The sequence below is a fragment of the Leopardus geoffroyi genome, chromosome C1 (genome assembly GCF_018350155.1).
Source record: "Leopardus geoffroyi isolate Oge1 chromosome C1, O.geoffroyi_Oge1_pat1.0, whole genome shotgun sequence".
Taxonomy (NCBI): Eukaryota; Metazoa; Chordata; class Mammalia; order Carnivora; family Felidae; genus Leopardus; species Leopardus geoffroyi.
In genome coordinates, this window is record NC_059328.1 from 37,076,659 (window position 1) to 37,103,574 (window position 26,916).

General features: G+C 49.0%; 2 protein-coding genes across 15 annotated transcripts in view; both read right to left on the reverse strand.

Moving 5' to 3' along the window:
• Positions 1-8,475, reverse strand: part of MKNK1 (MAPK interacting serine/threonine kinase 1) — a 41,071-nt gene extending 32,596 nt beyond the window's left edge. For 3 of the 9 annotated variants that reach the window (XM_045477222.1, XM_045477223.1, XM_045477220.1), the window contains exon 1: positions 8,358-8,465. The gene's annotated coding sequence lies outside the window, so the exon portion shown is untranslated. Of the gene's footprint in view, positions 1-8,338 lie in introns of all 9 variants that reach the window. The other 6 variants (XM_045477219.1, XM_045477218.1, XM_045477226.1 and 3 more) reach the window with 5 other exon arrangements.
• Positions 8,476-11,451: 2,976 nt separating this feature from the next.
• Positions 11,452-20,038, reverse strand: MOB3C (MOB kinase activator 3C). Of its 6 annotated transcripts, none has more exons than XM_045477229.1 (5): positions 19,599-19,962; positions 16,861-16,978; positions 16,087-16,555; positions 13,780-13,982; positions 11,452-13,464 (listed from the first exon to the last, which is right to left on the reverse strand). In XM_045477229.1, the coding sequence occupies exons 3-5, from the start codon at positions 16,502-16,504 to the stop codon at positions 13,435-13,437; spliced, it is 651 nt and encodes a 216-aa protein (XP_045333185.1). In that variant the 5' UTR covers positions 16,505-16,555; positions 16,861-16,978; positions 19,599-19,962; the 3' UTR covers positions 11,452-13,434. The 6 variants fall into 6 exon arrangements, with proteins under 6 accessions (XP_045333185.1, XP_045333183.1, XP_045333186.1 ...); XM_045477227.1 differs by having other exon boundaries at positions 16,861-16,988; XM_045477230.1 differs by having other exon boundaries at positions 16,861-16,988; positions 19,845-19,958.
• Positions 20,039-26,916: the final 6,878 nt, after the last annotated feature.

Genomic DNA, 26,916 nt, shown 5'->3' on the forward strand with positions numbered 1-26,916 from the left:
TCACAGACTGCGAGATCGTGACCTGAGATGAAGTTGGACACTTAACCGACTGAGCCACCCAGGCGCCCCTAAATCATTTCTAATGTCTCTTTCTCCTCTAACCTCCTTGCTCCAAATACTCACATGGTCAGGCTTTCTCTCAGCCTGGTACGTTGCTTCTTGAAAAGAACATCTATTCATCCTTCAGGACCTCTCATGAATTACTGAAAGTGGTTCCACAAAGTACAGCAGTCCCTGGCTCTTTTTTACTTCATCCAGCATTTCATCAAATCCATGGCATGCTATGATAATACACAGAGCTGCTATTCACATGCATGTGTGGCTTGCCCACTAGGCCATAAGCTACTCAAAGGCAGTGACACCTCTTTTTCATCTTTGTATTTCTAGTATCTAACAGAGTATCTGGCACAAAAAAGGGCTCTAGTAAATATCCAAGTTACTTCATCCATAAAATATTTCTTTATTGTCCAATAGAGAATGTTGGCACATACAATTATCCTTCCTACTGTACTTTTTATTCCCCAACAAATCTCTTTGGCCCAATAAAACTATTTCCAGGGCCCAAAGAAGCTCAGGTTACACTCCCTCTCCTTACAGCCACACCTCCAGGGACAACCTTGACCATCTTTGAACTTCAACTCTTTGTCTTTAGTCTTGCCATTGGTTGCTTCTTGTTGCTTATAGTAGGACTTGGCCAAATTTTAAAAAATGTTTATTTTTTATTTTTGAGAGAGAGAGAGAGAGCATGCACAGGTGGAGGAGGGGCAGAGAGACAGAGAGGGAGACATAGAATCTGAAGCAGACTCCAAGCCCTGAGCTGTCAGCATAGAGCCCGATGCAGGGCTTGAACTCATGAAATGTGAGATCATGACCTGAGCCTAAATTGGATGGTTAACTGACTGAGCCATCCAGGAGCCCCGCCATTTTTTTCCACAAAGAACCAGATAGTAAACATTTTAGGCTTTCTGTGTTACATGGTCTTTGTTGTGACTACTTAATTTTGCCTTTGTAGAGTGAAAGCAGCCATAGACAATATGTAAATAAACAACTGTGGCTCTACTTTTGCGAAGCCTTACTTACGGATGCTGAAATTTGGATTTTATATAATTTTCCCATCACAAATATTAATCTTCTCTTGAATTTTTTCCCCCAACCATTTAAAAATGTAAGAAGTATTCTTTAGTCCACACAAAAGAGGTGGTGAGCCAGATATGACCTGTAGGCCAGAGTTTGCCAACCCAGTTTACTTTCCCCTCCCCTCAATACACACACACACATACACACACCTCTGTTCATTTCTACCTCTAGTAGGTTTATAGTAAAAACAATCTTCAGAATTCCTTTATGGATTTTGTGTTATTCTGCTGTCTGGAACTACTCAAGGGCTGGGGAGGTAGGAAGTACATGGGCTTTCGAGCCATTAGGGCCTAGATTGAGATTCTGGCTTACGCATTGACTAATGAGGTTGTCTTGGAAATAATACTTAACCGTTCTGCTTCACTGTCATCATCTATAAAGTGGGGGCAAGAATACTTACGCCGCAGGCTTGTTGTGAGAATTCAATGAGTTAATGTATTTCAAGTTCATGGCACAATGGCTGGCACAAAGTAGGCACTCCATAAATAGCAGATATGACTCTAGCTTGAGATAAGGCTTCCCCAGATTAGCTGTGGCCCTGGACAGCACTCTGTAAACCACAACTGGGCAGCCAGAAGGAATAAACTGATAGCAAAGTACAAAGGCAGAGAGATAGAATTTGGAGGTTTTCAGATTCATGACCCAGGATTCTAAGTGCCTGGTTGGCCCTGATTCCTTCTGGCACCATTTCAAATTCCTCTGGGCCTCTTTTCCTCCTCAGAAAGAACTTCTGTCTCTCACACTGCCTGACTCTTCTCAGCATGGCTTACCAAATACCCTGATGAGCTCTGGAGCCCTCTCCTCCTTCCTGGACCTCTGCCTGGGATAGGGCTGGGAAAGGGTGAATGTGGTCAGACCATACCTACACACATCGGCTTGCCACTGAGTCTTATATAGGCTGGTCACCCAATTCTCTCTCAATTCCTCACAAACTTCCTGCCTGTATAAGGAATGAAATTTTTCCAGAGTTAAGAACTAATTTTTCTAAAGAAGTTTTAGAGCAAAAAAGCCAGTCTACAAACAAGGGATCCATCATATTACTTTCAAGTAATATGAAAACATCCATGGAGGACCAATAAGACTAAAGCTTGTGGTATCTCTGTGCTTGGTCCAAAACCCCAAATATGAGCCTGTTACTTCCTTGCTCCAACACGTCTAATGGGTATCCACCATCGCTGGAATAACCAAGCTCCTGTGCTGTCACTCAGGGCCTCCACAACCTTGCTTCAGACTACCACTCCTGCATTGTGTCCTACCACTCCTCTACAGAAATTTTGACCTATAGTCCAGGCAAAATGGATGATCTGTTTCTACCTAATGGCCCTCAACAATTTCCAGCTCTCCACACTTGTGCATAATCTAATCACGGCATTTGTAACATTTAATTGTACACCTCCCCTTAGACTGTGAGCTAGGGACAGGGTGAAGACTATGTCTAATTCCTCTCTGGGTACCCTACACCTAGCACAGGGCCTGGCACGGGGCAAACACTCCATAAATGTTCATGACTGAATGAAAACACCTGAAGTTATTCTTCCCTTAAACTGTTTTAGTTGGACTCTTATTAGCAGACTAAGCAGTCTGGGTCACTGCCAAGAAATAGAAAAACCAAAAAGAAGGAAAAGAAGCATGACCAATGTGATCCAAGCAACGGAAAATAGGTTTTAAGACTGAGGTAAAAGAAACCAAGGCTGCTTAACCTAGAGAAGAGAAGAGGAGGCCTAACTCGATTCTGGCTTTAAGTACACAAAAGGTTCTCATGAGAAAATCTTGATCTTATCCTGCCTTTAAAATCAGAAGGAAATTCTCCATATTTATGGACAATGGAACAAGATGAAGTGGCTTAAGTTAAGGTCAAAGGGGTTTAAACTGGAGAAAAAGAAGAACCAAATTACGTACTACTTTTCCAGAGATACTGTTACTGTACTTTTTGGCAAGTGAATTGGAGGGGTCTTACTTGGCACTTTTGTTGAAGGCTGTGCAAAAGGGAATAAGTATGCTGCTCTTTTCCCGTTTATCGTGACAGAGGTGGTGAAACCACAAGTCAGGTGAGATTTTCTAATGAGCCACTGACTTTTACCTGACCCTCTTCCTATAGGCATTTTCTGTCATGTTACACTTTGCAGCTCTGTGATAGAACTATCTATTATTTCAAAGTTTCCTGATGAGGCAATGGAAAGAAAGAGAAGGCAACAATGTCAGAGTAAGACCGTAGGAAAAATGGCCCTAATAAATATACTTTCTATAAAAAGAATAGCTAACTAGACATTGATAGTAATTGTTAATATGATTAGTATTAAAGCTGACATTCATTGAACACCTAGTATATGCTGGGCACTGTGCTAAGTGTTTGAGATGAGTTATCTCAATCCTCATAACAACCCTATGAGGGGGATAATATTTGTATCCCCAATTTACAGATGAAGACACTGAGACCCGGGAAGGTTAAATAACTTGCCCCAGTCACACGGCTAGCAAGTGATAGAGCCAGGACTCAAACCTAGTCAGTCCAACTCTGGAGTCTATACACCTAGCTACTGGCAACCACAAGAAGCATGAGAGGCTGGAATTTAAAGCCTAATCTCTTGGAATTCAGGTGTATATTCTCAGCCACTTCTTTTAAAGTTTATTTATTTATTTTGAGATAGGGGGAAGGCAGGTGCAGAGAGAGAGAGAGAGAGAGAGAGAGAGAGGGAGAGAGAGAATCCTAAGCAGGCTCCCTGCTGTCAGCACAGAGCCCGATGTGGGGTTCAATCCCACAAACTGTGAGATCATGACCTGAGCCGAAATCAAGAGTCTGACGCTTAACCGATTGAGCCACCCAGGCGCCCCAACTTGGCCACTTCTTTATACTACCCCAACCCAGGAAGAGCAAAGCAACACATGACATTAGCAAGAGAAGAGATCTCAAAAGTGAACCCAAACAGATCCAATATTACAGAGGAAGAAGCTGACATCAAGGCCTCACAGATGATAATGAGCAAAACTAAGACCAGCCTAGTGACTCTGAGCTAGTCCTATTTCCTCCACTACAGATTCTTGTTCAATGTAAGGGTGAGAAAATGAAGGAACAGTATCTGCCAAACGGGTTCCTTCCCCAGACACTTCTGTAATAACCTGTGAATCTCACATTAGAACTTAGGCCTGAAATGTAAGGGTGCCAGCAGCCTCTCTAAACTGATTCTGAGATTCTACTAGCAAAGGACGGCTACATGCTTGGTTTATGGTGCTACAGCAGCAGCCCTGGACCAGGCAGCTTCCATATTAGGCTGGTGATTCACAGTTTAAGCCTGAACTAGACTATTCCAACAGACTCCTCATTGATGTCCTCCTTCTGGGACATTCTTTGCTCCAGACTAGCCTCCATTATGCAACCAGAGGAAACAGAACCCTAGTCATGGCATTAGGAGCCTTGCAGCATACTGGAAAGAACATAGGTGTTTGAAATCCAACACTCATCAGTTTGGACCAAGCTCTGACACTTACTAGCTACCTGACCTTGAGCAAGTCACTTTAATCATTCTGAGGTCTGGCTTCTTCATCTTTAAATTGGGGATAAATATCCCCACATTATAGGATTGTGAGGGTTAAATAAATTACAGTGTGTAAAGCACCTAACATATTGCAAGCCATAATGCAGAGCAGACCTTCAATAAATGTTAATGTTCTTCTCCCAACTTCCCTCTACGTTTTGGCCACAATCCATCATTTCAGCTTATTTCCTCTCCTTACCCATTCCACTCCTCTCCTCCAACACACACACACACACACACACACACACACACACACACACACACACACCTCTGTTCATTTCCATCTCTAGACCAGTGCTCAAACTGAAGCTTCTCATAGGAATGAACTTCCTCCAAAGCCCAGCATAAATTTCCACCTTCAAGAATCCTTCTCTAGACCCCCTTTGGTCATGTTGGGATTGATTTCTCCTTTTCCCAAACTCCCACTTTGTTTACATTCCTTACTATATTTACCACAGTCAGTCTGATTTCAGTTATTTATGTACTTATCTATCTTCCCAACTACACTGGAGGGAGAAGGCTCTGAGAAGACAATTACTTACAGAAGGGCAGGAAATGTGTTGTTTTCCTCTCTGTATATTTCTCAATACCAGGGTTTTGTACATAGCAAGAGCTCAATATGTGTTCATTGAATTGAATCTTGTCATCCTTGACTGGGAATCTTTACAGAAAGATCCTGGACTGAGTTTATTCTAAAACTTTGCATTTACTACCTGACTTGATAAACATGATAAACTAATACTCATTGGCTTGCTTCAATTTTTTCATCCATTCTTTCAATACACTCTGGATTCCTCTCAAGACATCTCCCCAGGTTATAGGGATACATTGTTGGGAGGACATCTCTTACTCACAGAGGTAGGGGGATCTGTGAGCAAACTCTTTGGAGAACTATTCTATCTCATTGGTTAGGAGAGGACTGCCATTTCCACCATATTAAAAACCAGAGTTGTGGAATCAGAAAGTAGATCTGAATGATTTCCATCTGCCTCAGTTTCCAAGTCTATAAACAGAGTTTTAAGGTGTTACATATAAAGCATTAAAATAGTATCCACCACATAGTAAGTGCTCAATAAATGTTAGATATTATATTAACAAGGTAGGTGGACTGCAAAAAACAGAGTCAGTACTTTCACTTTTAGTACTATCTCTGCCACTGACTGATTGCTTGTGCAGTCTTGATCAAGTCCTTCCCCTCTTGGGGCCTCTCCTCATCTGTAAAATCAGAGGTAGAACCAGATGGTTCCCAAACTGCTCTATCTTCAGTGATGTGTATTTTTCTATGATCATCAAGGAGTCTTCTGTTCCATGTGCTCAAGCTGTTGGCAAGGAAAAACGTGGGTTGGTAGCAGCTCGTTCCCAGATGGAAAGGGCCAGGGACAATGCCAAGGCCAAAGGCAGGACAACAGATTAATAAACCACCTGTGAGCCTTCCCCTGCATGATCTATATCATACTCATTTCAGGTCCTTGAACAGAGCACCAGCTCCCTTCCAACAAAACTCACAGCAAAGGCAAGAGAACAATAATATCAATGAAGAATCCTGCCTTGTACAGAATTCCTGCACTTTCTTCCCTTTGATGCCTGTAAATTAGGGCATCATCAATCTAAACAAGGGCTCTCCTTAGCACAAAGAGAAGGAAGAACACAAAGGCCCACTCTGAACCTGAAAGCTCATAAAACAAAGACCGAAGCGAGTACATAAAAAATGTCAATGACTCACTCAACCACAAACACTGCAAAGGCCTACTATGTGTCAGGAAGAGGAGGGATGAAACAGACATGGTCCCTTACTACCAGTGTACTCAGAGTACACATGAGGTGATATACCCCAAGGTAGACAGTAATCAGAGCTATATTCGAGGTTCAGCCCCTGCTATAGAAGATGGGGAGGGGGGCAACTAATCCAGCAAGGGGAAGTTGCTGAGAAGGTCACATGAGACAAGCCTTGAAAGACAAGAAAGGAGGAAGGAATGCCAGGAAGAGAGTGCAAGCAAAGAAACATACAGGGAGTATTTAAGCAACAAAAACTAGTTTATTTTGACTGAGGCATGGGTGCAGTTTTGGGAGAACATAGGGAAACAGGGCAGGAGATAGGTTTGGGAACAGATTATAGGGCGGGGAGGGGGGAATTGTCTATGCAGCTGAGGAGTCCAGACTTTATATAGTAAGCAGTGAAGCCGGCCAAGGTTTCTGAGCAGAGACATAACATGATGAGAACAATTGTCTTAGAAAGATCACACGGGCACCCATGAAGGGGATGCAAAAAGAACCACATTACTAGATTACTATGGGACCCCATAACAGGAGGCCATATACACTTCCTAAGCATGTGCTGGAATCCAACAGGTCCTGTTCACAGAACTTCTCTCTGCCATGGTTCAGCTTCATGCAATCTAAGTTTAAGAGGTGCTCTCTTGCCAGGCCTTCTAACCATCAAAATCTGCTACAGCACTAGAGTAAAGGCTCCCCGAAGTCAAGAACACAATTAACTCTGGGATCACACAAAGGGAAGAGCTGAGGTGGGAGAAATTGGGGAAGGGGACAAAGTCTTGAACTGGTCTGGCTCCACATGAACATCCAACCCCAAGTCTCCTCTCTACATCACTTCCAGCCTGGCCCTTTTTAGAGGGGCTGAAGCAAAGGATAGTAGGGCTGAAAGCTGCAGGCGGATGGCTGAGGATCTAGAGCGACAATATACATCAACTGCCCAGGGCGCTGCTTGGCACGTAAGCCACGGTCAATAAGCATCAGTTCTGTTCTCATCCTACAAGTCAGTTCCATCTACAAAGTCCAGTGAGGGTTCAAGACCTAGGTGACCTCAACTCTTCCCCTGGGGCCTCTCTAAAGTTCTTCCCTCCAAAATGACCTAGTTCCTAGAAATCACAGCTACCATGTATTCAGCACCCATTCTGTGATAGGTGCCATCCTGAGTGACACATGTAATCCTAGTCAACCTTCACAATGACCATATGTATTATGCCCTTTTTATACCAGAGAAACCACAGCTCTGAGAGGGGAAATGACCCAAGAACACAGAGCTAGGAAGCGGCAGGTGTGAAATGTGAACCCAGGACTACCTAACCCAAAATCAAGCACTTCCAACATTTTATTCGTGTCACCTGCGCTGGGCTCTGATCTGCTACTGACCACCTGACGGTAGCCTGGAAATCCCGAAGAACAGATTACTCCTGACATCATCTCTCCTCACTGTACAGCGACCCACACATGTCAAGAGCTTTTAGATGAAAACAGCTAACTTTAAAATAAGGTAGGACACACACAGAATAAACTCCTCACGGGAAAATCTATTCGTGATGTTGGACTGCCTGCGCCTTGAGCCCAGCCATACAGCAGGGTAGGGGCTGAGTTTCAAACTGGCCACTGACTGAGCTCCGACCTCTGACACCTGTCAATCTAATCTTGACCCCAGGCACCGGCGGAGCCCCGACGGGGGACACACGCTGCGTCCTGGGCTCGCCACAGACGGTACCCCACCAGGTCACAGACGCGGTCCCTGAAGAGAGCCCTAAACAAGCGTCCCCTCAACATTCCCTTCACAGCACGATCGGATCGTGAACTCGGGCCGCTCTGAAGGCCCTGTCTGCCCTGTCCCGGGCACACCGACTCCTTCACAGACCCCCGCCCCATTTTGCTCGGAGGGATACCTCGCTGGGGCGGCTTTACCTCAGCTGACTCTCTGCGGGACCGGTCGCGCGCACCCACCTGCAGGTCGCTCCGAGAACGCGGAAGAGGCGGTGCTAGAGCCGGGGGGCGGGCCCGGCCAGAGAGGGGCGGAGCTGCGCGTGCGCCCTGATGGCTACTCCCCGGGAAAAGGTGGGAGCGAGCTAAGTAAACTGAGACCAAGTGAGGGAGAGGGGTGTGGAGATTGCCGGGGCAGGGGGTGGGGCTTAGCTCCTTTGACAAATTTTTTTCGGAGTGAAGGTCGGGAAGTCAAGGAAGCGCCAGGAGGGACGCGGCCAGGCAAGCGGCTGGTGTAATTAACATGCACGGGGAGCTTCCGTGTGCCAGGATGGAATTTTTAAAATGCCTGTTGCATGTGGGGAAATGCTGCCAGTCTTTTCTAAAACGAGGGCTGATTCTGTAAAATTTCTGAAGACGTTTGCGTACCTATCTTTTCACCTTGAGAGTTTCCTTGAGTAAAGGATTACCCCCAGTAGTTCAAAATGAAACACTTAAAAGTTAATTTCTTGGAGGGGCGCCCGGGTGGCTCAGTCGGTTAAGCGTCTGACTTCGGCTTGCGTCAGGTCATGATCTCACCACTTGTGAGTTTGATCCTGTCGTCTGCCTCTGTGCTGACAGCTCAGAGCCTGGAGCCTGCTTAGAAATCTGTGTCTCCATCTCTCTCTGCCCCTTCCTCCCCTCAAAAATAAGTAAACATTAAAAAAAGAATTTTTTTAAGTTAATTTCTTGGCGAAAACCAAGTGCATTTAAATTAATATGTTAACCCCCAGCCCTTCCCTAGGCTGCAAGTGTAATGAGGGAATGAGTGCTGACTTGGGTTTAATTCAGGTCCTGACTCTGAATGTGTTTCCTCCGTGGTGAAATGGAAGTAAACATCCCTTCCCTATCTGTCTCAGGATTGTTGTGTGGGTCTGATGAGGTAGAGCCTCTTAGACTTCTGTCTCCCACCATTCTGACAATGTTTATTCCTTTCTCCTTTTGAGCTCAGTGTTCTCACCTGTATGATGGAAGAAGGTCTGGAACATGAGAGAACATTCAGGGCTTTGCTAGATTTCCCAGTCTGGATGAAGGCTGGAGAGGGGAACCTTCTCCCACGCTTCTGTGTTGAGTCACTTACAGAATCCCTCAGTCCAACCTGAGGCCCCTGTATATACTGACCTCTCCCCACCCATAACCTTCCAGGCCCACTCAAGCTACATGTCCTCAGAGGCCATGCTGGCCTGTTCCCTGAATATCTAAATAGCCAACTGGTCCTGAGTTGCTCAGGCCTATGTTCCAATCCAGGTTCTTAAAACTGCTATGTCTCTATGCACATGGTGACCAAGTTCAGGTAATATTAGATGATGGCTCTGGGGGCTGAGAGAAGGGCTCCAGGAGGGCTCCCCCAAATCAGGTGGAGCTCTAGCCATACTGTGGCTCCCTTCACCCCACACTACATACAGCTCTTGGGGGTGGGAGAGTAGGAATCGCAGCAGAAACCTCAAAAAAGGAGCTACAGTGTTCTTCAGGGCCAAGGGTGGGGTGGGGGGCATCCTTTACTCAAAGGTGGAAGCTCTGCCCCAAGATGCAGTGGCTGGCTTCCTCATTACCTGCTCTAAGTATTTTTATGGAATTTGAACAAGCAGGAAAACAAAGCCTTCTGCAGTGGCTGCCCAACCGAACTGCCCTTCTACCCCCAACACATGCCTCTCTCAGGAACCCCTCCTGCCAAGTTTTGCCCTATGGGGTGGAGGTGGGGGCTCTATCCTCTGTCTTGCTGAGGCACCAGCTCTCTCTTCTGTATCCTCCTTTCTCTCTACCTCTGTCCAGTCTTCTCTGAGCATCCCTGTCTGAATTTCTCAAAGCAGTTTTGTGATGTCTTCCTGATATATTCAGACACTCTCATGTAAAGTGCAGGCCTTAGCCACACAGTTCTGAGATAAATTTACCTTCTCTGCCATAGTGTATTTCAAAATAACTACGAGCCCGGAGCCTGAACTTTCTAAGAGTCTGAGCTATCCAGTCATTGAGGAGGTAGTGGGTACCTGTCATAGGAAGTGTGCAAACAGAGCTACCTTTTAGAATGCTGGGCTGGGCCTCCAGCTCCTAGAGCAGTGAAAGCAGGGATACTGGGCACCAGGAAGGGAGCCAAGCCAGGCAGATAGCCAAAGACAAACCTGATTTGGTAAGCTATTGTATGTTACACATTTAGAATTGTACCTGACACAGAGTGAGTATTAGCTGTTATTGTTGATTGTAAATGATCCACAGACTGTGAGTAATGAAGGAGCTCAGAGATAAGTCAGTCACTCACTCCCACACCTGGTCATGAAACAGACTGGGAAATTGAGGTCTAGAGGGGAAAAGAGGCCCACCACTGTACCTCAGGGGCTGGGCTGGGCCTGGACCCCAGGTCTCTGCCTCCCAGGAGAGTCACTGCACAAAGCCAGGCTGTCTCCTTCTTAGGGAGAGGAAAGAGCTCTAGGTAGCCCTTTGCTAACTCTTAAGAACAAGCTGTTTTCTGCTCTTGTGTGGGCAGCTGGTGGGTAAGGGACAGTGGAATGGCAGCAAGACCAAAACAAATTGTCTCCTTGGGAATAAGCTCAGGAGTCAGCCCCATGTCTTGCCACCCCAACTTTGAGCTCTGACCAGCACCCAACAAACAGCCTTTTCTCGAGAAGGGCTTCCTCTGCTGTGATTGGGGACTGTAGCACTATATTTCTGCCCTGTCCCTTAACCCACTAGCTCCAATAAGCCACACAGATTAAGGGGTGGGGTGAGAATAGCCATGCCAGGGAACCTGAGCTGAAACAAGGAAAGACTCCCAAGAGACTGAATTCCCCAAAGTCAAGAGCCAACCCTCCCTACTCTGAGAGTCCTAGACTAGGCCAGAAGTTCTGGGTCCAGAATTCCCAGAACCCTGGGAAACCCTTAGTGTCTCCACCCTGTAGAGCTAGGCCAGACGTGACCACACCAGCCAGCCCTCCCCATGGCCTGGGATCTCAGGACAAAGAGACTTCCCTTCCCCATTCTGGCCTGGCTCCCTCCACAGCCTACCCAGGACCCATGTGGCATCCAGACCACAGCTTCCCACCAGTGCCTCTTTAGTTTGCCTCCTTTATTTTACCAAAAATAACAATAATAAAGTCTTCCCTCTGTTTCACAAAAATAGATTTCCCATCTCCCCAACCCCTCTGCAGTCAGCACTGGCCACAGCCTAGAACCCATCTTCCAGTCCTCAGTCCTCCCTGAGGCAATCTCTGATCCCTGGACCCCACCCTAACCCAGAGCCTCCAGCAAAGCTGCTGGGTCAGTGTTTCCCCTGGGAACTTCTCCAGAGACAGCTGTCTCAGGTCCAGCTGGCTGGCCTCAGGAGCCTCATACACTTCCCCAGAGATCAGGCAGCTTCTGGGCCACTGAGAGGGGCATGACTTTGGAGGCTTGGCTCAGCAGACAGCCCCAGCCAACCTGAGAGGCAGTGGGGCACTCTGACATTCACTAGAAGTCTTTGCTCAAAGCAGGAACAGTTGTGCCCTAGAGAGGGGCTGTCAGACCATCTTTCCACATGCATCTCATCTCCCTATGTAGCAATCCACAGGCCCTGAGGTGGGAGTCAGGACCCCTGGTTTCTACTCCAACTCCATAAAAGCCTTGCTATGAGGCCTTGGACAGTTTCTCCCTCCTTTCTTCAGGGCTTCCGTTTCCTCCTAGGTACACAGTGATTCTGTGAGACTGGATAATCCTCAGACCCTTCGTGGCTGTCCATCCTGGCCTCCCAGTGTAGAGGCTCTTGGAGGGGAGGGCCCCGCTTCTGCTTCAGTTTCCCCACCTGTGGATCTGGGCACAGGGCTGGGCATGGCGGTGCTGAGTAATGGAGTGTCAAATCAACAGTTTCTCTGTGGATAGCTATCCAACCAGCTGGACTGTCTCGGGGATGGTTGGGAAGGAGGCAGGTCCTTGCAGAATGGGGGCTTTCCAAACCTAGAAGGGTCCATTCACTAGTAACACATCTTCAGTGTCCTGGGATGGGAGAAAAGACGCTGGAGTTCCCCAATTCAAGTTCCACTGGCTCCTTGGGCTGGAGGATTATTTTGTGCTGGGCTTCAGATCCTGAGAGCCAAGTCTACAGATTCTGGGAGCTAGATTGGAGTATATGATTTCCAGTTTAGGGACCAGAGGACCTTTGTGGATATAAGGGATCAACCCCAGCCCTCAAGAGGCTGTCTATAATCAGGCTTTCCTGGAGGCAGAGGGATGAGTGAAATGATAGTTCCTGGGTATCTTTGGCTGAGCAAATCAGAACGTGTGTCCATGGTGGGCCAGGGGTGTAGGTATCCAGGGCAAGACCCCCTCCTTACCTCCCTACAGCTCCCCAGAACTCATGCTTATGGAAGACGGTAGCCTAAATGTTAAAATATAGAGCTACATCTACAATCACATTTTGTGCACTTTTACACATGGTCAGAGTGGGGACGACCTGTCATCACTCCTACAGTGGTCGTGGTCTGGTGGTCCCAATCCCTATTAACTTCCTTCTTCCTTCCCTCCTTCCTTCCATTCATCCATTTACCTAACATTTATGGAGGGCCTACTATGTGCCAGGGAGGATCTAAAGCAGCTAGTTCTTATAGACACACCCCACGGTGAAAACCACATACACACACACATACACTCACACACACTCAGTCATCTGTATTCACTCACACAGATTGCTCACTCTCTAGTACCTTTCTTGCTATCACTCAACCACATCCACATTCCCCAAATAGGCAAGGGAACCACCATGGAAGGGTCAAGTATTGGAGCAGAAACCTAGCCAATCCCACCCCTAGACTTCATGTGGAGATGTAGCTCCTTTTTTCCTTCTGTTTGACCACTTTTAAGCTCTCCCCTTCTCCATTCATAAGCAGTCAAGGGGCATGTGGGCAGACTCCTGAGAACCACAAGTTCAGGGGCTTTGTGTGTGTGGAAGAGTCCCAGGCACTTCAGATTTCTCTGCTACCAGACTACTGAGGGTTCTCTCTCCAGCCATTCTGTGTTCACATGGTCCATCTGACAGTCAACAACTCCAGACCTGGGTTCAGTGACAGATCCGCTCTGTCATCTCCCTCTGCAGAGACATAAGGCGGGAAGGGATGAGTCAGAGCTCAACCTACCAGGCAGCCCCTTCCCAAACTATAGAGCCTGGCTGTTCTTCTGCCTGAACCTGGCCCCTTCCTGCCCCCACTCCCAACTCCAGACTATAGACTTAAGTCTGTAAACTGAGACTTGAATGAATTCTCTATTAAAGAACAGAATCCACTGCTAAATGAATTGCCTTCTTCTAATCTATCCACTTGGGTATTGGATTTTCTGGAAGTAGATAGCCTTTGGATCTGAAAATTCTGAGGCTAGCCTTGGTTGGAGAGGGCAACAGGGGCCTTACCAGTGGCTCTAGCTCCCGCTGGTCCACAAGGCTGAACTCGCGGATGAAATAGTAGAAGTGTTTATAGCAGGTGTTGACATGTGCCTCAGCCCCCATGCTGAGGATGCTGTCAAAGTGGTGAATGTAGACGTGGACAAAGACACGGAAGAGGCGGGTCAGGATCTTGGTGCAGACCTGCTGGAAGTTCTTGGGGAAGGGAACTCCTAGGGGGTGGGGATGGGCAGAAGTGGTGGGGATCAGCATCCTGGTGATGAAACACTGCCCAACCCTGCCCTCCTCATTCCAGGCCTAGGATGTCCTGCCAGGGACAGAGAGAGCCCATGGTCCACTTTCTCCCCACTTCCCTTTTGAACAAAGCACAAATCTCACTGTGCCCCTCCCTTGCTGAAATACAAATCATCTCCCACATTTTCCCATCACCCTGAGCAGGACTCTGCAACTGTGCTTGGGTCACTGACCAACCCTTCTTTGGCTATGATGAAAGTTATGTTCAAATTCTCCACAGGAATATGTGTGTCTGCAGGTGCTGTCCTGTGACACCTGGGTTACAATTCCAAGGCGAGTTTATCAACATCTAGGGTCCATTTTTAAAAACATTGGTCTTTGGGATTAAGTTCTGACTGCACAGCATGGTGCCTGCTCAAGGACTTTCAAGATCTGATCCTGACCTCCTTCTCCAGCCCCACCCCAACCCTTCCTTTTCATAACATTCACACAGCAGGTCCCAGATCCCCATCCCGAGAACTACAAAATCCTCAAGAACTAGTTCAGATATCTCTCATTCCTTCAACTGTTCAATAACACTTACGAAGAACCTTCCATCTTTGAGCCAAGTTCTGTGCTGGGCCCTCCTCACCTTTTGCTTCATATGGTATGGGTACCATAGCCTCATAGATAGGATAAAGTAGAAGTGTGTGACAGTGACACACGACAGTGAAGCCACTTGCCCAAGGCCATGCTTCTTGATTAGACAGACTGAAGGCAGGATTAAAATGCTGTTGGCACTGCACTGCTGTGACCCGCAGAGATAAATGCCACAGCCCCTGCCTGAGGGAAGCCCGGTACCTGTGAAAAAGACACAATTTCTGCACAGCCCCTCACACTCAGGGTAGAGATCTTGGTGGCGATGCCATCTTCTCTGCTGTGGCAGAGTCATCCCCAGGGTTAAGGTACAGACACCTGGGGCTCACAGTCCTGAGTTAGAAGAGGCTACAAGAGAATAAGAGCCCAGACACAGGCCCACACTGGTCCACCCTGCTCCATACTGGTCCTCACTGCTCTCAGGTGGGGTTAAGCCCTGCCTCCCTGTGAGCCCTACTAGGCCCAGCCCATATTCCTCAGACTTGTCCTGCCCATCTAGACTTGGGGCCCTGGGTCTTAAGAGACCTGAGCTGCACTTCTGAATCCCTCCTGATTCAGTGCACTGCCTCTGTTGGCCTCCGTTCCTCCTATGTGAAATGCAGATGCCCACTGTTGGGCATGATGGTGCAGGAAATGGCAGGCCCCCAGCTGGGGAGGGGCTGTGAGCACTGAATCATGACTCAGTGCCCAGCCTCTCTCAGTATTCAGACATCTCCCCTCTGGGCTTGACCACCCTGCCCAACCCATCTCTGATTCCTACAGCCTTGATGTGGAGGAACGGGAGGCCAGGTGGGGGTGGGGCTGCTGTGATGAGTACGGTGTCATGCCTGCTCAGCTCCTGGGCTGACACCCGCTCTTGCTGCCCTTGGGTGGGGAAGCAGGGCCAGTGTGACTTCACTCATCTCCTCTCCCCACCCTCACGGGCCCAGGCTGCCCAGCTGAGATAAGAAAAGGCCCCTTGGCTTGGGCCTGACAAGGGAAAATTCTGCCCTCTGAGCCCCCTGAGGTGGAGATACAATCTGGCCTTCCCAATCCCCACCCCTTTCCCTTTCCTGGAGCAGGGAGTCAGAGGGAGCTCCCAGGAGGTTGCAAGTCAGTCAGCCAAGGCAAGGTGACCTGTTAGGAGCACCTAGAGACATCTGTTCTAGAAGGTTCTGAGAATCATAGTGGTCTTGCCAGGGTGGTTCCTGGAAGGACACTTAAGCCTCAGACAAGGGCCCCAAACAGAACCACGTAGTCCTAGGTTAAGATGCCTAATTTTGAACAGACACTTAACCTCTCTGAGGCTGTTTCCTCTTCTACAAAATAGGGATGAAAATCATGCCCCGCCCCGCCCAACCCCTTACGGAATTGCTGTGTCAAACTAAATGCCTCATCTGTAGAATGGCCTCTCGTGGCTCCTTCCCTCCCTGGCCAGGCCTGATTTGCCTGCCAGGTGGCACTCACCAACACGAGTGGGAAAGACGTCCTCGTCATTGATGAGGCCCTCAATCCAGTCCATGAGCAAGGCCATGTAGCGCGGCGCTGAGAGCTTGGCAGGCCGCCTATACTGGCGCTCGTCCTGCCAGCGGTACTCATAGCGGGGCCCTCCGGCCATGACCGGGCAGCTAGTCTCACTGCAGCGCTCAGCCATGGTGCCATAGATGAGGTTGATGCGATTGAAGAAGTCCACCACGTGCACGGCGATCCAGTCGTCGATGTTCTCTCCTGGTGGCAGCCTCACCACAGTGCGCAGGTCCAGGCCTGACTTAAGTGATGCCTGTGCCTTCTTGTACAGCTCGAAGCGCTGTGTGCCTGGTTCGAAGCGCTTCCGAGGCCGGAATGTCTTGTCCTTGGCGAACACCTGCTTCAGGCACAGTGCCATGGCCAGGCGGGGCTGAGGGCAAGGTGTCCAGGGGCAGGACCTGTGGCTGCCCTGCCAGGGCCAAGGGCACGGGGAGAGAGCATGGTGGTGAGGTCCTCACCAAAAGGGCTTTGACTTCCCAACACATCATTTCCCTCTCACTCTCAGCTTTTGGCCCACCTCAGCCTTTGCCTGGAGTCTAAGTCCTCCTCATCCCCTAGGTCCAGGGCCTCTGCCCTATTTCCAAGCTACCCTTGCTCCCCCTGCCAAGCGCCCACAGGCCCCCCCCCCCCCATCTCATTTTGCTACCTCTCCCCTTTCACTGCATCTCACAGAGGTCTGGGCCTGGGCTCCAAACAGGTGCTCATCAGACTTACTGTTGACTATTAGAGAGGTGGCAGAGGCTTCCTGCAGGCCCTCCAGGAGGCAGGGGCCTGGATAAGATGACCTCAGGGGTGCCCTGTGGACCAGGTGGTGCAGCGTGGGAGAGGCTGGCTGTATTGTGCTGGGGGTTGGGGTAGGGAGCAAGGCCCCGCCTTCAGCTTCCTCTGGGATATCCCGAGTCCATCCGGCCACCGGGGATTCCCAGGGAGCGGGAGGGACTTTTCTACCAAAAATGTACTTTCCTTTTATTACCCCCGAAAGAGGAAAGGGACCTCATGTGGCCAGCTGGTGGCCTCTGAGTGTGGCTGCAGGCACTAGAGGAGAGGGGGAGGTGGCAGGTCCAGATGGGTACCACTTCCTCCAACAGTGGCTAGAGATCCCTCCCTACCAAGCCAGCCTCCTCCAGACCCAAAACTGAACAAGCTGCCGGCTCCCCCTGCACCTGACAGTACAAGCTCGGTGAGCACCTACTGTGTGCCTGGCACTGGAAAGTAGGGGAATATAGTCAGATCTACCCAGCTGGGCCTATCTAGAATTCAGACAAATTTGTTTTGCCTCTTAAATGGAGGCATCCCAGACTCAGAACAGAGTTTGGAACAGCAGGCTTGGAGGCAGGCAGGGGTCCTGGGTTCTAGTCTCAGCTTTTCCATGGCTGGGTGACCCCCGTAGCAGGCATGAGTCTCACCCATGCAACATCCTGGGTCACTCACATACAGACTAGGTTTCTGGGACTGGTGTGGTAGTCACCTCACCTACGCTGTGCATGTGTGAGCTCTTGGGAAAATCAGACCCAGGTACCTGCTGAGAATGGAATTTAGCCATAGACTGAGGGCTAAGCCTGAGTGTAGGCTAAGCACTGAGCTGTGGCTCTGGGCTGACCTCTGACCTGGCTCTGACCCTTGTCAATTTGAGTCCTGACTCTAGCCCTAGACTGAGGCTGAATACAGCCACAAAAAAAGCCTTGCCTTAACCTCAGAGCTGATATGAAACACCTTCCTTTCTCACGTCTCTAATAATGCTGGGAAGAATGGAGGAATGAGGACAGGAACAAGGTGACAATTGGGGGAGGTATCAGGTTAGGCAACAAGTCAGGCTAGTGGAGAAGTTTGGAACAAGGATTCTTTCTTGGACCCATAACAGGCAGGCCAGGATGGGGATGGTCAAGAAAATGACAGGTGGTATGGACAGGAGGGGCAGATCTCCCAGCAGGATCTTGTCCTCTTGAAAAAACCCCTTGGAGATGTGGAAAGTCATCTCACCCATTCCCTGATCCTTGACTTCTACCCAAAGAAGTCCCCAGTGTGGCTCCTGAACTTCCTGATCCCAGAGGAGATTTCCACCCTTCACATGCCACCTGCATTCTAAACTCTGCTTGCGGCAGGTGCTTCCAAAAATCATTCCTACTGCAATTAGGTGGGGTTCCTGGTTCTCCTCCTTTGCACAGCCCCCTTTACTGACAGTTACCAATAGACTACCACCTGAGCATTCATCATCTCACCCCACCTTTCCTGCCCACTTCCCTCCACCAGCCACCCAGGGCTGTTTCCTGATCCCCCACCCTCCTGCCCCCATGTTTTTCTTCCACTGGTCTTTCTGACTACACATGACCAGGTTGAATGCTACCTCCTCCCACAGCCCTCTCTACTAAACCCAGAAGCCTTTCTCCTCAGGTGGAAGCTGCCCTTTGGCCATTGTTGCCCCACCCCTACCCCAGCCTAAGTCAGGGCACATAGCTGATGCTCAGGCTTTAAGGAAACCTTACAATCAAGAACTATAGAGTTGAAAGAGCCCTGAAAAATCAACCGACCAACCCACTTCTTGCACAGATGGAGAAACGGAGGTCCTCTTTCTGAGGAGCCACCATTCACAAAGCAAGTTTCTGGTAGGGGATCTCTAATGATTGAATTGGGAACCAGGATAAGGTGGGGTGCAGCCCATGACAATGAGTAAAGGACCATTTTCTTGTACTGGCTGGTCACTGGTCTGGTGGAGGTAAGGGGAAATGAGGGGAGTGGAGGGAGAGAAAGGAGGGGAGTGGGGGGAGAGGAGAAGCATATTCCCACCAATTAGATGAACCTAATTCCTGTTCCCCCAACATGCTGAACCTCCCTCTTGCCCCCACAACACCTTAAGTGACCTGACAGTGAGCTAGACTCCCATCTTCTGGCTGTAGAATGTCAAGACCTGGGTCTTTCCCCAAGAAAATGTAAGTAAGCTTCAGGAAGGGGAGGGAGGGAATCTATACACACCCCTTGTCTCTTCACTTCCCACTCCCATGCCCTTGCTGAGTTTCCATCCCTCACAGAACCTCTGTCCCTTCCCTGAATCATGGCCATTTCTGCCTCACAGTCCCCGCTGCTAATTCTCGGTGTCCTTTTACTCCTAAAGTACCCAGTGATGACTCACTCCCTGGGTGGGCATCTGGGTGGGCTTCCCAAAAGACCACAGAATGGCCATGTCTGTTCCTGACATTTACCACCCCCCTGCCAGAGCCACACCTGCCACTACTCTGATCTGGCCCAGGATCTTGGACAGGGGCTGGACCCAGTTTGAACCCAGAATGCAGCCTACAGCTGTAGGATGGGTGTGCGGGGGCGCCCTGAGGGCAGAGATCCAAGAGAAAGGTAGGGGCGGGACTCCACGCTCTTCCCACCGCGCCCGGTCACCCTCGCCCACCCCTTGCCCTCCCCCTGAACCCCCCTGACCCCCTCGCCCAGCTGCCGGGACAGACCTGTCTTAGGACCCAGAGGCGCAGGCCTGACGTTTCCGCTCCCGAAGACACGCCCCCCTCAAACACCGCCACCCCCAACCCCGACTTTCACAGCTCTGAGCCTCGGACCCCGGACCGAGCGCCTGCGGCCAGCCTGCCTTGGGGCGGACGTCGCCTCCGGTCGAGGCCACGCCGGGACAGCCGAAGAAATGAAAGTGGCAGCGAGGCTGGGCCGCGCGCGCGGCGGGGGCGCGGGCGCTCACTCACGGGGACCGCCTCGGTCCTCCTCTCTGGCCGCAGGGTCACATCCCCAACACGCTGGGTCGCGTCCTCCTCGCGTTCTCCGGCTGGGCCGGTTCTCTCGCCTGTCCACCGGCCCGCCCGCCCCGCCGGGCCGCGGTCGCCCTCCGCCCCCGCGGCGACGCCAGCTCCGCCCCCGCCCTCCCGGCCCGAAGCGCCGCGGCCGCCGGGCGGGGAAGGGGCGGGGAAAGGGGACCCCCTCCCAGTGCACAGACGCACGCCCGCCTTTCCGGGAAGTCCGAATCGTGCTCCCAGCTTCCCGCTGGGCAAAGGACGGACTGAGCAGCTGGCCCCGGCCGAGTCCCCTTGGACTTCTGCCACAGAGGCAGCCTCCGCTTCCTCAACTGTAAAATGGGGACAGGCCCAGCTTCTGTGTGGAGCAGAAACAAGGGGCTGCTAGGCAATGGTGGTTTCCTGTCTGTGTTCCACTTGTCCCTGAGCTCAATCAGGATCGGGTCTGCCCTATCCGCTCTCATACCCTCGGTTCCTGGCATGGTGCCTGGCACATAGCTGGCACTTAATTAATGCCCATTTGCTGAGTGAATAAATGCTTTGGTAAACACAAGCTGAGTCCCTCACCCAGCACTGAAAGGACAATGCTCAGATGACAGGCTTACAACCCCCCCCCCCACCCCCACCCCCGCGACCATGCCTGGGAGCTTTGCTCAGGCTGGGCAGATTCTCCTCACTCCTCAAAGTCACCCCATTTCCCCCACAAGACCTTTGTTCCAGCTCTTCCCAGTTTGAAATATCTTCTTTACCTCCTTTCTTCCAACCAAATCCAAACCTTTAAGACCTGATCTGCTCTCTGTACTTTTCAGCTTAGGTTCCTCCCCTGAGGGCAGACAGATATCCCATACCACGACTTGGGCGGACTTGGGCGTGGTCCCCAGGCCCAGAGACCAGTTGGCTGACTCTCCTGGGATGGAAGGGAAGGTTGGAGGCCTTCTAGGGTGGGAGGGCCAAGGCAGAGATACGGGCTGCAGAAGTCACTCTGGAGGGGTGCAGAAGATGAGTAGGTGTGGGGTAGGGGGAGCTGGCAGCAGGAGGTAGGCATTTACCATTGCACAGATCACTGGGTTCCTCTTGTGTCTGGATCTTCTGCTTGCTTGATGGCATGAGAACAGACTGGATCCTTAAGAATCCCAGCTTCTAGAACTGAGGATTCATTCTTTTGTTAAGCACTTATTTTTGCCCAGTCTAAAGTTCTTTTTTTTTTTTTATATGATGTCTGAGTCTTCACTCTTCCCCAAATCCCCTATAAGCAAACAATCACATGCTCTAGCGTATGCAGAAGGAATTCTAATCTAGTCCTTCATTTGTTTGATATCCTAATCAATACCTTTACTGAGCACGACTGTGCACTGAGAGCCTGGGATCAGGTGAGGAAGCTGACCCAGTGGCTGACCTCAGGTGCTTACAAGTCAGCAGTAGGTCCAACACTCAGAGCTAACACAAGGCCAGAGCTCAGTCATCCAGAAGTGAGAACACGGTTATGGACTGATGGCAAGCCCTTTGTAAGAGCGGGGTTATCTGCAGGAAGCACATGGAACACTCAAATTGGGCACTTTAAGGAGAGTTTAAAGGAGGCACTATTTAGAGGTGTAGTTAATGTGTAGGGAAACCACAGGGATGGCATATCACTGAAGGGCTAGCAAGAGCAGCCCTTTGCTCTCTACCCTAGGCTGAAGCTGTCACCCCCAAGCTGTAGGGGTGCTAGGAGGGAGTGGTAAAAGTGGGAACTATGAGGAAGGGGCTACTGACTGGAGCTGTGGCCTAAGCTCGATGGACATACCCAGCTCAGAGCAATCATAGTGCAAAGGTCTGGGGGAAAATCCTACCCAAAGCCTGGACAAGGGAACCTCTATACAGCCCATTGAGGTGGGCCTTCCAGGGCCTAAAGCTGGAGGGAGGAGGATGCAGAGTGTGGCTGGAGAGGCAATAGAAGTTAAATGCTTGGCACAGGGGCCCAGGGACTGTGACTCCACAAAGGAAATAGAAACCGCTTGTGCTTTCCTTATCATTCAGTTCTAAATATTTTGAAATTTCATTGTCATTTCCTCTTTAACTCATGGATGATTTAGAAGTACGATTTTAGTTTCTCAGCCTATGGGAGGTTTATATTTTTCTTGTTGACTTCTAATTATATTGCATTGTGGTTGGAGATCATGGTCTGTAAGATTCTTTGGAATGTGATGTGACTCCCTCTGTGGTTTTCTACATGGTTATTTGTTGTACCTCTGAGCTGAGTTTTATAGGATGGGCAGGAGTTTGCCTGGTAAAGAGTGAAAAGCACAGAATCTTATGTTGTGGGAAATATAAATGATCCATTCTGAAGGCACTTCAAAAGTTCCCAGCTCATCCACAGGGCTCCCTGGCATCTGCCTCAATAGAAGCTGACAGGCTGGCAGGTGGAAGGGTTGGGAGAAGCCAGAGATAACCTAGGTTCCTCAAACACCTGTATCTCCTTCTTATGGCTCTCAGTCTGGGCTAGAGAGACTGTGTTCTTCCAGACCCAGACCTTGGAGAACAAGGTCGAGGCTTTACACACATTAGCTGTGTGACCTTGGGTTGCTCCTACCCTCTCTGATGGCATGTTGTAACCCTATGGGACAGACACTGGTCCATCCCACTGTGTCCTGAGTGTTTGTGGCTCAAATAAGGCCCTGTCTCTGAAGCTTGGTGGGAGCCATCAAGGACCTAGTTGAGGATGTACCCTCTTCTACTGCACAGCCTGGGCACACGACTCCTCTATGAGAGCTCCAAGTGGCAGCCATGTTGTGTCCAGACCTGGGTACCTGCTGTGTATCTGTGGAAGTCTCTGCTCCTCTGTGTGTGTGTCTGGAAAAGTCTACTTCCCCATTTGTGCCCCCATTTGTGCCACCCACACCATTTCAAATCCCTTATCAGGACCAACTTCCTGCTCCTGCCTGCCCCCCCTCCCCATAGGCCTGTAGGCCTGTACCCAGTGACTCTGCTGATACAGAGTGACCTTTCCCTGGGGACTCCACAGCCCCTCCTATAGAAAACACCCCCTCATTTCCACACTCCCCCCAGAATGGGTGATGGTACTCTCCAGCTCTCCCCACCAGGTATCTGGCCTATAGCCAGATGGGGCCCACCTTCCCCTCATTCTCCAAAGGAAAAATTTCTATTTCAGCTTCTGCCCCTCCCTGCCCAGAAGGCAGGCTCTGTCATCCTGAGTCGTCCATCCTGGCACTTGGAGAAAAAAGTGAAGGATACTGTCATGGCAGTTAAGAGGAATTGAGCTTAGATTTCCTTTAGCTTGAGGAAGACAAGGTTCAAGGGAATGTGACAGGGGAAGACAAGGTAGAAAAGGATTTACATTAAAATTCTGTGTGACTTTGGACAATGCATTTATTCTTTCTGAGTCGATTTCCCTTTCTGTAAAATAGAAACAACAAAACGAGAGCTGCGAGAGTCAGATGCAATAATCTTTGTAAACTGCAGAAGGCCAGTCTTTTGGGGCGGGGGGTGCTGCCTTCAAGCATCCGGCAGGCTTTTGTGTAGAAGAGGGTTTGCACTTGTCCTTGTGGTCCTGGAATGCAGGGGCAGAGACCCAGGCAGTATGAAACACCCAGAACTGTCCAGTCACACAGCCTGGTTGTGCTCCAAGGTGCTCCTCCCTCCAGGCTCCCCACCCACCCTTGGAGTGAGAGATATAGTTGTGTGCATATGGGCCTTAGGACAATTTCACAGCCCTCTGGCCTGACCCCCAACTTGGCCCTGGTGGGCATTGCCCCCTCCCCTAGGTGCATACCCTCCAACCACTTGGGTTAGTTCCCAGTTAGTTCCCAGGGGAGGTGATAGTATATATATATATATATATATATATATATATGTGTGTGTGTGTGTGTGTGTGTGTGTGTGTGTGTGTTGGGCCGGGGCAGGGGCAGGTTCACCAGTGTCCCAGGCTCAGCCTTCCATAGAGCTTACTACAAAGCCTGCATAGGAAGTTCTGTCCCACTCTACTCATGATAGAGAGATCAGTGGTTGACAGGAGTTAGAGGTGGGGAGGAGAGTGTAACTATAAAGACATAGCATATGGGACTTTCTCTGGGTCACAGGTCTGTGTCTTGATTGTGGTTCCACAAACCTATACATGTTATAAAATTTCACAGAACTATATACAAAAGAAAAAAATGAAAAATGAGTGCATTTGGGGATGTCTGGGTGTCTCAGTCAGTTAAGTGTCTGACTCTTGATATTGGCTTCAGGTTATGACCTCACAGTTCATGAGTTCAAGCCCTGCATCCAGCTCTGCATGGGCTCTATGCTCTTATGCCTCTGCTTAAGATTTGGGGCGCCTGGGTGGCTCAGTCGGTTAAGCGGCCGACTTCGGCCCAGGTCATGATCTCGCGGTCCGTGAGTTTGAGCCCCACGGGCTGACAGCTCAGAGCCTGGAGCCTGTTTCAGATTCTGTGTCTCCCTCTCTGTGACCCTCCCCCGTTCATGCTTTGTCTCTCTCTGTCTCAAAAATAAATAAACGTTAAAAAAAAATTAAAAAAAAAAAAGATTCTCTCTTTCCCTCTGCCCCTCCTCTCTCTCAAAAAAAGAAAAAAAAAAAGAAAAAAGAAAGAAAAGAAAAATGAGTATATTTGGTGAAATCCAAATAAAGTTTGTAGTTTTAAATGTCAGTTTCCTGGTTGTGATCATTACTATATGCACTGAGGGAAGCTGGGGAAAGGGTACACAGGAGCTCTGTGTCATTTTTGCAACTTCCATGTGAGTCCAAGATTATTAAAAAAATATTTTTTTAAACACTGACTAAAAGACATATCAGTTGCGAGTTGTGGATCTTTGGATCCTGATTTGAACAAATCAACTGTAAAAATATTTATGAAATAATTAGGAAATTTGAATGACTGTACTTTTGATAATATTAAGGAATTATTGTTATTTTAGGATTTTTTTTTTAGTAAGTACTTGTCTTTTAGAAATATAAACAAAAGAGGGGCGCCTGGGTGGCGCAGTCGGTTAAGCGTCCGACTTCAGCCAGGTCACGATCTCGCGGTCCGTGAGTTCGAGCCCCGCGTCGGGCTCTGGGCTGATGGCTCAGAGTCTGGAGCCTGCTTCCGATTCTGTGTCTCCCTCTCTCTCTGCCCCTCCCCCGTTCATGCTCTGTCTCTCTCTGTCCCAAAAATAAATAAACGTTGAAGAAAAAAAAAAAAAGAAATATAAACAAAAGAATGTAAGGATGAAACAATCTGATGTCTAGGATTTGGAGGGAAAGTAGGTGAGGGTAGATACGAAACCAGATTGTCATGTGTTAAAAATTTTTTATGCTGAGTCATAGGGACTTGGGGTTTGTTATACTATTGGCTCTACTTTTGTATACATTTTAATATTTCAACAGTAAGTTGAAAATTATTAATGGCAATATATTTAAAAATTTTTTTTTTTATTTTAGAGAGAGAAAGAGAGTGCATGAGTCAGGGGATAGGAGCAGAGGGAGAGAGAGAGACTCTTAAGCAGACTCTATGCCCAGCATGCAGCCTGATGCTGGGCTCCATCCCACATGGGATGATGATCCCCCTTGGGGATCCTTGGGGATCCCCCTTGGGATCATGACCTGAGCCAACATAGTCAGACGCTCAACTACTCAACTGAATGAGCTAGCCAGGCACCCCGAAACTTATAAACAGTAATAGGTAAACTTATTAATAATTAAATTAGACAATAATTATTACTTATTTAAATAATAAGTATTTACTTATTAACAATAATTGAGTAAACTTATTAACAATAAGTTTTAAAAAGGAACCACACAAGGGCAGATTTCTAGGCCTCTCTCATAGAGATTCTGTTTCAGTATCTCTGGGGTGGGTCCAGGAATCTGCTATTTAGCAAGCTACCCAGGGATATTTATTCAGAAGACTAAGGTTTGAGAACCTGTGCTACAGATTGAATGCTTATATCACCCTGTCAAATTCATATGTTGAAACCTAATCACCAGTGTGATGGTATTTGGAGGCGGGGCTTTTGGGAGGTGAGGACGATATGAGGGTAGAGTCCCTCAGGAATGAGATTAGTGTCCTTGCAAAAGAGACCCCAGAGAATACCCTTGCCTCTTCTCCCATGTGAGGACACAGCAAAAAGATGGCCATCTGTGATCTAGGAAGCAGGTCCTCACAAGACTCTGAAGCTGTGAATGCCTTGACTTTGGGCTTCCCAGCCTCCAGAACTGTGAAAAATAACTTTCTGTTGTTTTTAAGCCAACCAGTCTATGGCATTCTGTTACAGCAGCCTGGACAGACTAAGACAACCGCTTCCTGTTCCCTGTTTTACTGTCTCCCTGTGGGGCAGAGTCAAGCTGGAGGCCCTCCCAGAGGGCCGGGGTGCTGTCTTCTAGTAATGATAGGAGTAAATTAGTGTAAACATCTTACAGAGACAGCATGGTGGAGTGAAAACAGTATACCCACTGCATTCATTTGTTCATTTGTTCATTCATTCCATAGTATTTACTGAGGACTCATCGGATGTCAGGCACTGCATTTGGCAGACACGCTGTATTTGCCCTTGCTTTGTGGGTGCTGACAAAAGCCTCAGTCTTGTGAGGATTTTCTACCCGGTCCAGGTGTCCCATTTCACAGCTCATAAAACTGAGGCTACACTAAGGTGCCTGGCTGGTTCAGTCAGTAGTGCATGGGACTCTTGATTTCCGGTGTGTGAGTTCAAGCCTTACTCTGGGCACGGAGCTTACTTAAAACAAAAAGGAAAACAAAAACCTGAGGCTACAGAAGATCATTACATGCAACCGAAAGAGATCTGCTCTTAAAGGGGAAAGTCCTTGATTATCATCACTTGGTCTAACTTCCTCAGAGTAAATGGGAAACATGAGGCACAGGGAGTGAAGGGGATGGGCCCAAAGATAAATAATGACAAAAAAAGCCATTCAGTGAGCTTTTTATATACCTGTGCTTGAGATGCATTTTCTCATTTCTTCCTCTCATCAACCCTGGGAGGGAGAGAGGTTTGTCTTTCTAGGGCTGTGAATTGTCCTTCCCTCCAGAGAGAG

Bases quoted from the DNA above. Each gene is read 5' to 3' on its own strand.
- MOB3C (XM_045477232.1), bottom strand. From the start codon at position 16,504: ATGGCACTGTGCCTGAAGCAGGTGTTCGCCAAGGACAAGACATTCCGG. The intron at 13,983-16,086 runs GTGAGTGCCACC...CCCACCCCCTAG, and splicing joins CGTCTTTCCCACTCGTGTTG to GAGTTCCCTTCCCCAAGAAC. The intron at 13,465-13,779 runs GTAAGGCCCCTG...ATGTCTCTGCAG, and splicing joins AGCGGGAGCTAGAGCCACTG to AGGGAGATGACAGAGCGGAT.